At 45.1% G+C, this 16,177-nt stretch overlaps 1 protein-coding gene across 3 annotated transcripts in view; it reads right to left on the minus strand.

Moving 5' to 3' along the window:
- Nucleotides 1-180: 180 nt before the first annotated feature.
- c15h12orf56 (chromosome 15 C12orf56 homolog) overlaps nucleotides 181-16,177 on the minus strand; it is a 113,328-nt gene continuing 97,331 nt past the window's right edge. For all 3 annotated transcript variants that reach the window (XM_070900277.1, XM_070900275.1, XM_070900276.1), the window contains 3 exons: nucleotides 13,264-13,341; nucleotides 8,848-9,026; nucleotides 181-4,005 (listed from right to left, as the gene is read on the minus strand). In XM_070900277.1, coding sequence (XP_070756378.1) covers nucleotides 3,888-4,005; nucleotides 8,848-9,026; nucleotides 13,264-13,341 — 375 coding nt within the window. In that variant the 3' untranslated portion in view covers nucleotides 181-3,887. The remainder of the gene's footprint in view (nucleotides 4,006-8,847; nucleotides 9,027-13,263; nucleotides 13,342-16,177) is intronic.

Raw genomic sequence — 16,177 nt, forward strand, 5'->3', positions numbered from 1 at the left:
TCTACCATGAGGCATGCGGTTGTGAGCCTAGTGGATGAACTGGTAATGTGTAGTGTGATTGTTAAACCTTTGTTAATAAACCAACTAGTGTTGCTATGAATGCTTAAGCAAAGAACCCATGAAACAAATACATTACAGTTACCCTAATCAGAGAGAGAGAGGACAATAATGCTTCATAAATCTTTGGCTTTTATTAACCAGCACCAATATTAGCACAGTACGCAATGGGTTAACATCGTTTCCACCTTCTTATGATTCGCTACTTGAATCAATTTAACTAAGAAATATTCTCTCTTTTCAAACACGGCAGAAGAGAGATTGGTGGGTCACCGGAAACATAACCATCTTCCCTCAAGAGTCCTTCCAAAGTAGGTAAACAGTATAACAATGTACGATAGCATAATAAGCTGTAACCAGAACCGAGCTCTTCATCTTTAGGTACAGCCTGCTTTTAATTCAAAGTCACAATTCAAATTATCCGATAATTCAATGTTTAGCACTAAACTCCTATATTATTCACATTGCTTAATTCAAATTACTGGATAATTTAATTCTTAGTACAAAGGCGACTGAATTATTAGGAATAGGCTGTACCGTGGCACAAACTCACTTGTTACATGGCCAAAAACAACAGGTGCATTAAAGATAAGTAGACCAGTGTTAGTACCATGTTCGTTATAACAAAATCATTTTCACACAACAGAAGTTTCACATTTTCATTCAAAAGATTTACTTTTACATGACGACATATAACAAACATATAAACAAAGGTACGACTGTTTTAGTGATATGCAAAGTTATTGTGTGTGTGTGTGTGTGTGTGTGTGTGTGTGTGTGTGTGCATATGTACTGGACCCATGCAGCAGAGCCTGGTCTCCATTCGTCTTGGGTCCCCTTGCCATTGGACCAAGACCTTGGTATGTCAAGTTCGTGAGGTAGCTGGTGTGCAACGGCCACCCCACGTTAAAAGAATTCACGCACAGACATCTTTCACCGTCTAAAATGAAGTTTGGCACCTGGACCGTGATGAGCCTCACGGAGAACCCTAAACCTTAGAACTCATGTGGAAGCAAGTCATCCTCGACTCCGAGGGACTGCCTAAGAAGAGAAGAATCCTGGCCTCAACTAGTGCCCATACGAGGCACCTTGTGGGGGCCAATTATAATGCACCCAACTAAAATGAGCTAAATGAGCAGAGACCCAAGATCTTTCCGGTCTTTAGCTTAGTACCCACTGCACTGGGCTGGGGGTGGGGGGTAGGGTGCAGGCCATATTTATTCCTGTGTGTCTACAAGTGCAAGCACGCCAAACAAAATGCTTAACATTCTATTGGCGTGTGTATGCAGGGAAATAAAATTGATCCAAGATGATGAATTCAGCGGGGTAGACCTGGACTCTGGGCGACAGTGTAAAAGGGGCGAGTGGAAAAGGGGCGAATGCCAACGTTCCCTATCATTTCTTTCTGGGCCGCACAGGCCCGTTTCTTTTTCCAATTTAAAAGCCAGCTCACCGGCTGCGTGGGAGCTCGAGGGGACAGCGTGGCCTGAAGGGACGGTTGGTAATAGCCCATTTACATCTCTCCCCATCCTTATTTCCGTCAATGGAATGCCAGCGTCAGGCGGATGTCCTAGACAACTACAGAGCGCCTAACCAATGTGGTGTGTGGGACACTCCCGGCATGGACACAACAGAAGAATTGGGAGCAGGAGTCAGCCATTTGACCCCTCGAGCCTGCTCCACCATTCAATAAGATCATGGCACCCGCATTACCATCACTTCTTGAGCTAAGGTTCGCAGTCGGTTAGAGCAAATCTCTCAACTTGTCCAGGACCAGCTCTCCCAGTTTGCTCTTTGCTCCCAATAACCTCCAGTATCAAATCCGTGAGGCGCCTGCCTTGGTTCCTGTTGTTGCTATGCTACGTAATATCAGTACGTAAAATTAAAAATGTTACTACTGAAAATATTTTCAAGGTGACCTAGTGAAGCAATGTTGGGTGCAAGTGTTAAGGAGTTGCAGGGTCACACAGTGCTTCCCTCCTTGCATTTCTCCCCCCTTCCTTCATTGGCAGGAAGTCCCAAGTCTAACTGATTAAAGGAGTTGATAGGGTAGATGGAGGGAAACTATTTCCTCTGCTGGGCAGAGTCTAGAACTAGGGGACATAACTGAGCAAGGCCGTTCAGAAGTGATGCCATGAAGCACCTCTTCACCCAAAGGGCAATAAATGTGGAACTCTCTTCTCCCAAAAAGCTATTGTATGCCCCTGTGAGCATGCTCACAGGTTTGCAGAGCTGTTGAGTTGGGAGTGGCTTAGCCAGTCACGTGATGTTCACAAGACTCAATAAAACCCCAGCCAGTTGAGTTCGGGGAATCCATGGTGAGGCAGGTGGTTGTGAGCCTGGTGGATGAACTGGTAATGTGTAGTGTGATTGTTAAACCTTTTGCTAATAAACCAACTAGTTCTTAATAACAATGTGTTGCTATGAATTCTTAAACAAATAACATAGAAATATAGAAAATTGGAGCAGTAGTAGGCCATTCAGCCCTTCGAGTCTCACCGCCATTCAATATGATCATGGCTGATCCTCTATTTCAACACCAGATTTCTGCTATTTCCCCATACCCCTTGATGCCTTTTGTTTCTAGAAATCTATCTATCTCTCTCAAATATATTCAGTGACTTGGCCTCCACAGCCTTCTGTGGTAGAGAATTCCACAGGTTCACCACCCTCAGTGAAAAACCCATGAAGTGAACACATTACCGGGGGTCAATTGAACATTTCCAAACTGAGATTGCTAAGATTTTTTGGTTTGGCTAAGGGTATTACGGGATATTCAACCAAGGCAGGTAGGTGGAGTTAAGATACAGATCAGCCATGATCTAACTGAATGGGGGAACAGGCTCGAGGAGCTGAATGACCTCATGTTCCTACCTGATTGTTAGATCATCCGCCAAAGTAACATGGATTGACACACCGGCTGGCATTCCCACTTGTCTTGTAGGAAAGCACCTAGTTCTGTTCCTTTGTGTTTTCCCTTTTTCCCTTCCCCAACTCAATGGCCTGGTTAACATTAAGAACTCACATGGAGAACATTTTCAGTGGCAAACCGGCTTGTGTCTGGTGTTTTTAAGCACGGTGATTTATAAGTTGCATGTTTATTAAAAAAAACAAAGATATCTCTTTTTTTCCGCTTCATCTAGCAAGACCCCCCCAAAAAAACAGAATTCATTTTTTAAAATACATTTCTATGCAAATGAAGTTTAGCATACACAATATGGAGCACTTTGTGACTTGCCTCAAAGTATTAGGTGATGTTGGATTTTTGCAACTTTGTTTTAAAAATTAACAATAAAAATCAGAGGTTTAATGTATGCACATGTGAGTATGCTCACAGATTTGTGGAGCTGTCACACTGTGAGTGGCTTAGCCAGTCACATGACGCTCACAAGACTCAATAAAACCCCAGTTAATTGAGTTCAGGTTCTCCACAATGAGGCATGCAGTTGTGAGCCTGGTGGATGAACTGGTCGTGTTCAGTTTGATTGTTAAACCTTAGCTAATAAACCAGCTAGTCCTTTACAGCAAACGTGTAGCTGTGAATTCTTAAGCAAAGAACCTGTGAAGCAAATACATTACAACAGGCTTGTCATTTTATGAATTACTCTTCTTATAATTCAAGCTTTCACAAAGCGGGTTTTAGGTAGGACTCCCAAGGAAAAGGTGGGATTTCAAACCCTCTTTGGCGCGCAATGATAAATCCAAGAGTGTGGCATTATTCAGTCGGCAAGTACCTGTGCGAATATAGCTGCTGTTACATTGACAGCTCTGGCGTTAGCAGCCGATGCTCATTGCCAGCACCAGTTTAATCCCCTCGGACATTCGGATGTTCAGATCAGCCTGTGGAGGATGAAGCTGAGTACTTGGCGGAGGAGCCGGAGAGCAGGCTGGGCAACAGCGTAATGGACTGGGAGCATGGCTTCCACAGTGGCACTCTGGATATAATACCTATGGCAAGCACGTGAAGAGGAAGAGACATTAAAACATTACAATCCCAACAAGATTCCCTCGTTCCTTCCAAGTCACGCACCATCCCGACTTATATAATCCTCCAATTTTGGCCTCTTGCGTATCCTTTTTTTTCTTCGCTTTACAATTGGCGACCACGCCTTCAGCTGCCTGGGCCCTAATCTCTGGAATTTCCTCCTTAAACCTTCCCACGCCTCTTTCCTCCTTTAAATCGCTCCTTCAACTCACATCGTTGACCAAGCTTCCTGTCCTAATATCTCCTTATGTGGCTTGGTGTCAAATTTTGTCTGATAACGCTCCTGTGACATGCGCCTTGGGACGTTTCACTACGTTAAAGCACTCTATAAATAGAAGGGGTCATTGTTATCATTATACCGTCATTCTGTCAATCGTCACTGGGTCACAATCCTGGAACTCCCTCCCTAGCAGCACTGTGGGAGTACCTTCACCACACAGACTGCAGCGGTTCAAGCAGGTGGATCACCACCACCTTCTCAAGGGCAGCTCGGGATGAGTGATAAATTCAGGCCTTGCCAGCAACACCCACATCCCAAGTATGAATATATTTTTTTAAATTGAGATGTTACAACTGGGTGCAGTATTTCTGGGCTAGGGAATTTGGTGGGAGGGGAAGAGAGAGAAAGAGAGAGAGAGCTGGGAACAGTCAGAATGTGCCTCTGTGTGGATATCAGAGAAGAACAGCACTAAAGAAAAACTTGCATTTATATAGCACCTTTCACGACCACCAGACATCCCAAAGCGCTTTACAGCCAATGAAGTACTTTTGGAATGAAGTCACTGTTGTAATGTGGGAAATGCGGCAGCCAATTTGCGCACAGCAATGTGATAATGATCAGATCACCTGTTTTTGTTATGTTGATTCAGGGATAAATATTGGCCATGATACCGGGGAAAACTCCCCTGCTCTTCTGCGAGATAGTGCCATGAGATCTTTTACGCCCACTTTAGAGAGCACACAGGGCCTTGGTTTAACATCTTATCCGAAAGATGGCACCTCAGACAGTACAGCGCTCCCTCAGCACTGCACTGGAGTGTCAAGCCTAGATAAGGGAGCGGACAGGGAAGTGGACCTGAGTCCATGATCGGATCAGACATGATCGTATTGAATGGCGGAGCAGGCTCGAGGGGCCGTATGGCCTACTCCTGCTCCTATTTCTTATGTTCTTATTTATGTGCTCAAGTTCCTGGAGTGGGACTTGATCCCATAACCTTCTGAGTCAGCTCAGACAGCATCTGTAGAGAGAAACGATGGTCTCTCGTCAGAATTGGAAAAAGTTAGGGATGTAACAGGTTTTATGCAAGTGCAGTGGCGGGGAAAGGGGGGAAGAGAACAAAATAGAAGATAATAGGGTGAAAGGCAGGTGAGATTAAATGACAAAAGGGATGATGGTGAAATAGTGGGTGGTAATGGGACAAGTAAAGTAACAAAAGATGGGTCTAGAGGAGTTGTAAATGGCAACAATACACTTTACAACCATTCAGACTCAACATTGAGTTCAACAATTTCAGATCAGAACCAATGCTCCCATATTTTAAGGACAGCGGGTGATGGTAATAATTCTGCTGTTGCCATTTATACTTCCTCTAGACCCATCTTTTGTTTCTTTACTTGTCTCCCATTACCATCTCCCTTTTGGCATTTTTTGTTATTCGGTCCTGGGATGTGAGTGTCGCTGGCAAGGCCGGCATTTATTGCCCATCCCTAATTGCTGTTGAGAAGGTGGTGGAGGCTGCCTTCGTGAACCGCTGCACAGTGGTGTTCCAGGATTTTGACCCAGCGACGATGAAGGAATGGCGATATACTTCCAAGTCAGGATGGTGTGTGACTTGGAGAGGAACATGATGGTGTTCCATGCGCCTGCTGCCCTGGTTCTTCTAGGTTGTAGAGGGTACAGGTTTGGGAGGTGCATTTAATCTCTCCTGCCTTCCATCCTATCACAGACCTACCCTTTTTATTCTTTCTTCCACCCCGCCCCACCTTTTTTTGCTTGAAACCTGTTACATTTCAAACTTTTTCCAGTTCTGACGAAAGGTCATCGACCTGAAACGTTAACTGTTCCTTTTTCTGCAGATGCTGCCTGACCTGCTGAGTGTTTCCAGCGTTTTGTGTTTATACACCAGAAAATAATGTTTATTTAACGTTCAGTTGGTAGAAGTCTGAGTTAATTAAGAGAGTATTGGGAAAAAGTATGAATGAATCTCACTCCATTTTCTGACGATTAGTACGAGCTGAATGTGACTCGGCCACAGAACTTTTCTCCATCTCCACTAGAGGGCGAGCTGCCTGTTTATATCTGTAAGCGGATCTCCCATGGCATTGCTCATAGCAAGTCAAATGATGCACTGCTTTACCAGGTTATGAACAGTGTAATACACACTGCATAGTCCTGCTACTAAGGGGTTAATGATTTGAAATTTGAATATAGAGAAAGCAGGGAAGGGAGAGCCCGGAGAGTAACAGTCCCCAAATTTGCAGTCTCAATTTAAGAGAGATTGAGTAGACTAGGACTTAAGCGCTTAGAAGAATGAAAGAGTTGATCTCATTAAAATGTATAAAATTCTTAAGGGGCTTGACTGGATAGATGCAAGGAGGATGTTTCCCCCTGGCTGGAAAGTCTAGAACACAGGATCACAGTCTCAAATAAGGGGTCGGCCATTTAGGACTGAGATGAGGAGACATTTCTTCACTCAGAGGGTGGTGAATCTTTGGAATTCTCTACCCCAAAGGACTGTGGATGTTCAGTCATTGAGTTTATTCAAGACTGAGATTGAAAGATTTTTGAATAGTAAGTGAATCAAGGGGTATGGGGATAGTGCAGGAAAGTGAAGTTGTGGTCAAAGATCAGCCATGATCTTATTGAATGGCGGAGCAAGCTCGAGGGGCCGAATGGCCTGCTCCTATTTGTTATGTTCTTATGTACACTCTAAGTTTAGCACGAGTGTGAAGCAGAAATCACTTTGCACCAATGCTAACAATGCAGTGCAAAACACCTAGAATAAAGTGTGATATTTTATGAAATGTGGCTGACGTACTAGATACAAAACTCAATGATGTTCAGAGCTGACCCACATCTTGTGTAAGGCATAATTTATTGATATCATTAACCGTTGACTCTGAATGTTAAGCAAGTGTTTGTTTATGACTGGTGAGAAATACAGCAACAACTTGAAATTATATATCACCTTTAACATAGCAAAATGTCGTGAGGCGTTTCACAGGAGCGATTATCAAATAAAATTTGACGGAGCCACGAGGAGATTTTAGGACAGATGATCAAAAGCTTGGTCAAAGAGGTAGGTTTGTATGACAGCAGCAAGCTCGCAGAAAATAATGTTTGTTTAACTTACATGTGAAATGAGTGGCCTGGATTTTGCGGTCACTGGCAAAGGAATGGCGCTCACCATTCACTACGCTGACCGCTACCCACAGACTTTTCGCGGGCTTTTGAGTGGAGACTTGCTGTCATCGGGCGCCTGATGCAGTGCGGTGCCCTCTGCAGGCAATCTGTGGTGTGTGTGAGCAGCGAAAGCAACAGCGTGGCTCTTCAACCAATCAGATTGAAGAATCCTCACTGAGACTCGCAGGGTCGAAACTCCCTTTATAACGCCGCCCGTTAGCAATGGTGCTAGGCGGCTAATGAGCGGCAAAGATCTACCGCCGGTGTTAAGCGGGGTCCATGGCGCTGGAGAAATTCGGTCGGCTCTTTGGTAGAGGCGCCAAGAGACAACGCTGCACTGTCTAAAACCACCTATGTGGTGACGTCATCCAGCTTGCAATGCCCCCTTGGCGCTGCTCCCGCGATATTTGTTTTTTTACGGGCGCCTAATGGCATAACAGTGGGAAAGAGTGTGTGGGGGTCGGAGAAGTTTGAGGTTTTTTTCTTCCCGTTTCTGTACCTAGCATGCCAGCAGCCTCCCGTTGCAAAATTGAGTCGGCCTCCTGAGCTCCCGCCCCGATACTTTTAGTGCTGCGCTCTCATGTTTGGGAGCTAAAACTGAATTTGGCAGTTTGAGGCTGCACCTAACGCCCAGCGCTAAAATCAGCACTCAGGCAGTGGCACTACCTCAAAAACGGCCATAACCAATTTCAACCCCACAAAGTCTAAACCAGGAAGTATAAATTAGAATATTTAATTCAATGTAAAATCATGTACAGAAAATATACAGAGAGGGAAAGAAAGATGGGATTAAGAGAGAGAGAAAAAAAAAGAGACAGAAAGAAAATGTTTTTAAAAATTGTAATTTTTATAAAATCTCCAACAATAATTAAAATCTGAAGGAATGAGACTCCACACTTGTAAAATTATATTTCAGTGCCATAAGAGGTTGTTTTGCAATAATTAAGACTTTTCACGGCATTAAAAATTCACTTTAACCTGAATGCACCATCGTAACTTTCAAAAGGGATTTGAAAAGGAAATATTTGCAGGGGGAAAGAGCAGGGGGAGTGGGACTTAATCGGATAGCTGCTCACGAGCCGACACAGGCACGGTGGGCCGAATGGCCTCTTTCTGTGCTGTAAGATTCTATGATTCTAATAGTTGATGGGCTGCTTGTGTAACAGAGTGGAGATGAAATTCCTATTTTTAAATGTAAAATGGTAGAAAGTCTGTTTCTCTGTAATTAGAGGCCCGCTTGCTAAATAGGAAGGTGTAGGTTTGAAACTTGCAATTTCCAAGAGAGAGATTTTGTGAGCAGGTTGTTAATCAGGAACAGCAATTTTCCCATATTGCATTACATGAGGGTTTTCAGCCCACAGACAATGTGCTGAATAGGGGAACAAATGGTGCCCTTCCTTACCTGAACTCTTCGCTGTATTTATTCTTGATGTGCTCTGCCAAGCTACTGCAATACTGGATGCAGGTGTTCAGGATGTAGAATTGTTGGAAAAGAAGTAATGCCTGAGTGGGGCTCATGATATTTACCGGAGGTAGCACAGTTTTAATTATGTGTTTCATCATATGGTCAATAAACGTCAACTGGAATAGAAATATATACATTATATCAGAACCATGTACATTCTATGTTTATTGTAACAGAAATATATCCATTATAATGGAAATATGATATGGTTATATGAAGGGTTATGCGGAACGGGTGGGGAAATCGAGCTGAGGCCAAGATCAGAACATGATCTTATTAAATGGCGGAGCAGGCTCGAGGGGCTAAATGGCCTACTCCTGATGTTCTTATGTATAACGGCATAGTATATATGTGGTTAAAAAAGCACACGGGATCCTGGGCTTCATAAATAGAGGCATAGAATACAAAAGCAAGCAAGTTATGATGAACCTTTATAAAACACTGGTTCAGTCTCAACTGGGGTATTGTGCCCAATTCGGGCACCGCACTTTAGGAAGGATGTGAAGGCCTTAGAGAGGGGCAGAAAAGATTTATGAGAATTATCCCAGGGATGAGGGACTTTAGTTACGTGGAGAGACTGGAGAAGCTGGGGTTGTTCTCCTTCGAGCAGAGAAGGTTGAGAGGAGACTTGATAGAGATGTTCAAAGTCCTGAGGGGTCTAGACAGAGTAGATAGAGAGAAACTGTTGCCATTAGCGGAAGGGTCGAGAACCAGAGGACATAGATTTAAGGTGATTGGCAAAAGAACCAAAGGCGACATGAGGAAAAACATTTTTCCTCAGCGAATGGTTAAGATCTGAAATGCACTGCCTGAGAGGGTGGTGGAGGCAGATTCAATTGTGGCTTTCAAGAGGGAATTGGATAGGTACCTGAAGGAAAAAAATTGCAGGGCTACGGGGAAAGGGTGTGGGAGTGGGACTAGTCGAGGTGCTCTTGCAGAGAGCCAGCACGGGCTCGATGGGCCGAATGGCCTCCTTCTGGGCTGCAACCAGTCTATGATTCTATAGCGGCAATATATGCATTATAACAGAAATATACACATTACAGAAACGTTCCCTGTAATTTTATTCTTTTGTGCGTGGGACGCTTTAAGTGGCTGTTTGGCCTGTTCAAATTTTCGCGCGTGCGCTGTTTTTTTCCAGTGAAAAGCTGGTGAGTGGCTGCAAAAGACCTTCAGATTGCCGCACAGCCGTGGGACTTAATGGGAACGTTGCATTACAGGTGTATATATATATATTGTAAGAGAAATATATACATTATAACGGAAATACAGGTAGAGCGTCCGAAATCCGGAAACCTTGAGACAGAGGCTTTCCGACATCCCGAATCCGGAAATGCCTGTTTCAACAGCCCCGGCTCTTTCCAATGCGTGTCTCGGGCTGGACATACTGGGGATGGAAGGACCTATACAGGTAACAGACACTGAATCCCCTCCAGGGGAAAATCTCTCCGTTTCCATATTCATTTTGTATCCATTGTGAGGAAATTGCCGAATGGGAGGACAGGCAGCCGAGCGAGGGGGGGGGGCGGCGGGTCCGGATTTCGGAACATTTTCCAGATGACCCCGCCACAGATCGGCCCGGTGTCCGGATTCCGGAACATTCCGAGTTTCCGAACTCTGGAAGCTCAACCTGTCTATACATTATAATGGAAATATAACAGAAACATATGTATAGCAGAAATATATACATTTATAATAGAAATGTATATATATATTCAGTGACATTTCAAGAACGGTGGTCTAAAATAGCTCCTACAGACCGTTTGTTCATTAAGGCCTGTTACTATTTTACAGCGAACATTATGGATTGTTCATGACCTGGTTTTAATTATTAAAGATCAGTGTAATTATGACTCTTCCAACAAGCTCGTCGCTGAGAGCATATTCTTTTACTATTCTTAATATTTTCATGCCTTTGTTTTTTAGATCTCGCTTTCTGTCTCTGCCCCTCCCCCTCCCCAATTACTGAGGCAGGATGATGGCGGGGAAGACAAATTGCTCCCAAGGTTACCGTGTCAGAACGTCTCCTGAGGAGAATGCTGAGGCATGTGACTGGCCCAGACTGACTTGCCTTGTGTTTTCTGGTGGGGAAAGTGATCTGTTAGTCTCCTCTCCCCCCCCCCCCCCGCGCCCCCAGGACCCAGGCGAGATAATTAAGTTGCATAAAGCAGCAGGACACCTCTTCAAATCCGAGTGTAATTGGCCGTCTTCAGCTCTACCTCTTCTGTACAATCAATCACGTTTATGTAGCAGTTCCTGATGCCCATTCCTTTCCCCCCCCCCGCCCCCCCTCCCCCCCCCTCAAATGTCTGAGCTTATAAAAATATATTTAATTCCCATTGGTGGGAGTCTGGAACTCACTGCCTGAAAGGGTGGTAGAGGCAGAAACCCTCATCGCATTTAAAAAGTACTTGGATGTGGACTAGAAGTGCTGTAACCTACAGGGCTACAGATCAAGAGCTGGAAAGTGGGATTAGACTGGATAGATCTTTGTTGGTCGGCATGGACACAATGGGCCAAAATGGCCTCCTTCCTTGTTCGGTTAAAAAGGTCATGCCGGCCTCCAGTTTAGTGTCTGAACTAAGATTATACTTTTTACTCATTGTTTCCCATCAGTGCTTTTAGGTTCAATTACAGATTGTGGAAACAGTGCATTGTACGGTTTAGAAATTCCCATCACATCTTGCCCAGATACCTCAGTCACACAGTTGCAACAAGCCAAGTTTCAGGGAACTGATTAAATGATCTCTTCAACATTGCAGATGCATTGGCGCTTTCTGGTAGGAATCATTTTCTTGAAGCTGAACTACAATCATTTTAGAAGTTGTCATGGTTTTCCATTAGCATTTGCCCACATCTAGATCACGGCCAATAAGTGAATTGAACTTAAAACAGAAAATGCTGTAAATACTCAGCAGGTCAGGCAGCCTCTGTGGAGAGAGGAACAGAGTTAATGTTTCGGGTCGATGACCCTTCATCAGAACTGTTAGAGATGCAACAGGTTTTTATCATTTAAACTCTCCTGCCTTTCAACCCATCAAAGCCCTTCCCTTTTTGTTCTTTCCCTGCCTCTGTACTTCTTAAAACCGGTTACATATCTAACTTTTTCCAGTTCTGATAAAAAGGTCACCAACCTGAAATGTTAACTCAGTTTCTTTCTCCACAGATGCTGCCTGAGCTGCTGAGTATTTACAGCATTTCCTGCTTGTATTTCAGATTTCCAGCACCCGCAGTATATTAGGGAATTTAACATGTTCCAGAGGCGAAGGCAGAAATAGAGGCGATTTAGGCTGGGAATTCCAGTTTGAGGCTCTGGCGACTGAAGGCACGGCCACCAATGGTAGAGCGATCGAAATCGGGGATGCTCAAGAGGGCAGAATTAGAGGAGCGCAGATATCTCGGGGGGTTGTGGGGCTAGAGGAGATTACAGAGATGGGGAGGGGGGGCAAGGCCGTGGAGGGATGGAGAGGCTGCATTCCCTCAGGGCTTCTCCAGGTCTCCCGCCGTTAAGTGTGTAACCGGGGCTTCCGCCAAACCTCCGCCGAAGCCATGGAGTGGGAGAGGGTATGGGGGAGGGGAGTGTGTGAGCGTGGGAGTAGGGGAGAGTGGGAGTGTGGGGGAGGGGATGGGGAGAGTGTGAGTGTGGGAGAAGGAGAGAATGGGAGTGTGGGGGAGGGCATGAGTGAGAGAGGGTGTAGGGGAAGGGGAGAGTGTGTGAGTGTGGGGGAGGGTGTGAGAGTGTGTGTGGGGGAGGGTGTGTGAGTGGAAGAGAGTGTAGGGGAAGGGGAGAACGTGAGTGTGGGGGAGGGTGTAGGGGAAAGGGAGAGTATGAGTGGGAGGGAGAGTGGGGGAGGGTGTAGGGGGAGGGGAGCGTGTGGAGGAGAAGGTGCGGGGGAGGGAGAGGGGGATGGTGTACAACACAGAAGTAAAAGGAGAGAGAAAAACAGTGAAATAAAGGTACTTTGATTATCCTACAATATCTCTGGTCATGATCTCTATGCCCTAACGTTTTTACAATGATTAATCCACAATTTCTCTCAAAACATTACCAGGACAAAATTACAGACTATGGGGTAGATCCCCAGATTTAGTTTCTTGGGAAATTAAGCTTATTATTTTTGCACATTAAACAGAGACAATTTATTTTAAAAAAGGCCAGAAATGTCTCCATGAGTCGGACATATTGCAATTCCTACAAGCTCCCTTAGTTATGTCTCTAAGCTCAAGCATTTTTATTTGCAATCCTACCTGCTTGGGAGGCAATGTAATGTTGGGCACTAACCCGGTCAAATCAAGATACCTTGGAGAGATTCGTGTCACTGAAGTTCAGGGAAACACCAGCACAACGCTTACCATGGAAGGAAGTTTCTGCAGAACAGCCATCAACCATCCAACCGTCATAAAATTCCCCGAGCCCGGTCCCCAGTGTCCCTGTAAAGAGTATTGCAAAGTTAAGAGAATGGAGTTTAATGGAGACCCTGTTCCTTAATACGGCGAGCTTTCGGGGGCTGGGTCCAAACATCCTTTTTGAGAATGAGAAATAAAATTATTGTTTTGGACATTTGATGCTCCCTTCTCCTGAAAAAATAAGACTTGCATTTATATGGTGCCTTTCACGGCTATCAAACGCCCCAAAGCGCTTTAACAGCCAATGAAGTATAGTCGCTGTTGTAATGTAGGAAACGCAGCAGCCAATTTGCACACAGCAAGGTCCCACAAACATAAACATGATAATGACCAGATAATCTGTTTGTGATATTGATGAGGGATAAATATTGGCCAGGTCACCGAGATTAACTCCCCTGCTCTTCTTCGAAATAGTGCCATGGGATCCTTTACGTCCATCTGAGAGAGCAAGCGGGCCTCGGTTTAACGCCTCATCCAAAAGACGGCACCTCCAACAGTGCAGCAACAACTTGTATTAATATAGCGCCTTTAACATAGTGAAACGTCCCAAGACGCTTCACAGGAGCATTATGAGACAAAACAATCGACACCGAACTGCATAAGGAGAAAGCAGGGCAGGTGACCAAAAGCTTGGTCACGGAGGTAGGTTTTAAGGAGCATCTTAAAGGAGGCAAGAGGGGTAGAAAGGCGGAGAGGTTGAGGCAGGGAATTCCAGAGCTTAGGGCCCAGGCAATAGAAGGCACAGCCACCAATGGTTGAGCCATTATAATCAGGGATGCTCAAGAGGGCAGAATTAGAGGAGCGCAGACATCTCGAGGAGGTTATGAGGCTGAAGGAGATTACAGAGATAGGGAGGGGCGAGGCCATGGAGGGATTTGTAAACAAGGATGAGAATTTTGAAATCAAGGCATTGCTTAACCAGAAGCCAATATAGGTCAGCGAGCACAGGGATGATGGAAGAACGGGACTTGGCGCGAGTTAGGACACGGGCAGCTCAGGTTTACGTAGGGTAGAATGTGGGAGGCCAGCCAGGAGTGCGTTGGAATAGTCAAGTCTAGAGGTAACAAAGGCATGGATGAGGGTTTCAGCAAATGAGCCGGGGCAAGGGTGAAGACGGGCGATGTTACGGAGGGGAAATAGGTGGTCTTAGTTATGTTGCGGATGTGTGACCGGAAGCTCATTTCAGGGCATTTCAGGGTGTTGTTTAGCCTCAGACAGAAGTTGGGGAGAGGGGTGGAGTCAGTGGCTAGGGAACGGAGTTTGTGGCGGGGACCGAAAACGATGTCTTCGGTCTTCCCAATATTTAAAGAAGAGAAAATTTCTGCTCATCCAGAACTGGATGTTGGACAAGCAATCTGACAATTTCGAGACTGTAGATGAAATCGAGAGACGTGGTGGTGAGATAGAGCTGGGTGTCATCAGCGTAAAGGTGGAAACTGATTTTTGGATGATGTCGCCAAGGGGCAACATGTGGATGAGAAATAGGAGGAGGCCAAGAATAGATCCTTGGGGGAAACCAGAGGTAACGATGCGGGAGCGGGAAGAGAAGCCGTTGCAGGTGATTCTCTGGCTACGATTCGATAGATAAAAATGGAACCAGGCGTGTGCAGTCCCACCCAGCTGGATGATGGTGAAGAGGAGATGGGAGAAGGAGAGTGGTCAACCGTGTCAAAGCACCCCCTTGGAGTGCCAGCCTAGATTTTTGTGCTCAAGTGTCTGGAATGGGACTTGAACCCACAATCTTCTGACTCAGAGGCGAGGGTGCTACCCACTGAGCCATAGCTTGCACTAGCTAAGGGCGTGGCTCCTGTTCAGATGTAGTGCCACTGGTGGCCCTCTAGTATCTGATCCAAGTGATTATCTTTCACATCTGAGCCATACCAACACGAGTTACTGGATAGCATACAGGAGGGAACTTTACCTGTTGTCCCTTTGCCAGCCAAGGCCAACTGTGGTGCCCAGCTGTGGCCAAGGCCGAGATAGCTCACTCAGACCAGGGCAGGAGATCAACCTAGAATCTTCCCATCAGCATGGCTTAATACTGTACCAAATAGTGCGGTTATAGAATTGTAGAATTGTACAGCACGGGAGGAGGCCATTTGGCCTGTTGAGTCAGCGCAGGTGAAAAGTAGTCCAGTTAGTCCCACTCCCTCATATCCTCTTTCCCCATATCCTTGCAAATTTTTCTCCTTCGTATCTATCCAATTCCTTTTGAAGAGTACTATTGAATCTGTATCTACCATCCAATCAGGCAGTGCATTCCAAATCCTAACCTCTCGCTGCGTAAAAAAGTTTTTTCTCATTCCGCCTCTGGTTCTTTTGCCAATCACCTTAAATCTGTGCTCTCTGGTTATCGACCCTTCAGTTAGCAATCAAGCAACTCAATCATCAGATGTCTTAATAATGGATAACAATGATTGGAATTGAGGGGCCCATGGTCTTTTGTGTACAGAAGTCAATTTATAAAACCAAAAATCTGCTAAACCCCAAAATCTGGTCTGCAAAATAACTTTACACAATGAATATTCTCAAGCATTAAGATAAGGCTAAAATTTGCCAGCATTTCCCTGTAGATACTGAAAAATATCTCATTTGATGATTGTAATGTATGCACCTATGAGTATGCTCATGGGTTTGTAGGACTGTTGAGTAAAGTTATTTTAAAATAGGTGTAGAGCTGTTGAGTTGGGAGTGGTTTAGCCAGTCACGTGATGTTCACAAGACTCAATAAAACCCCAGCCAGTTGAGTTCGGGGGATCCACGATGAGGCAGGTGGTTGTGAGCCTGGTGGATGAACTGGTAATGTGTAGTGTGATTGTTAAACCTTTGCTAATAAACCGCAGGGCTCAGTGCAGGGACC

The sequence above is a fragment of the Pristiophorus japonicus genome, chromosome 15 (genome assembly GCF_044704955.1).
Source record: "Pristiophorus japonicus isolate sPriJap1 chromosome 15, sPriJap1.hap1, whole genome shotgun sequence".
NCBI lineage: Eukaryota > Metazoa > Chordata > Chondrichthyes > Pristiophoridae > Pristiophorus > Pristiophorus japonicus.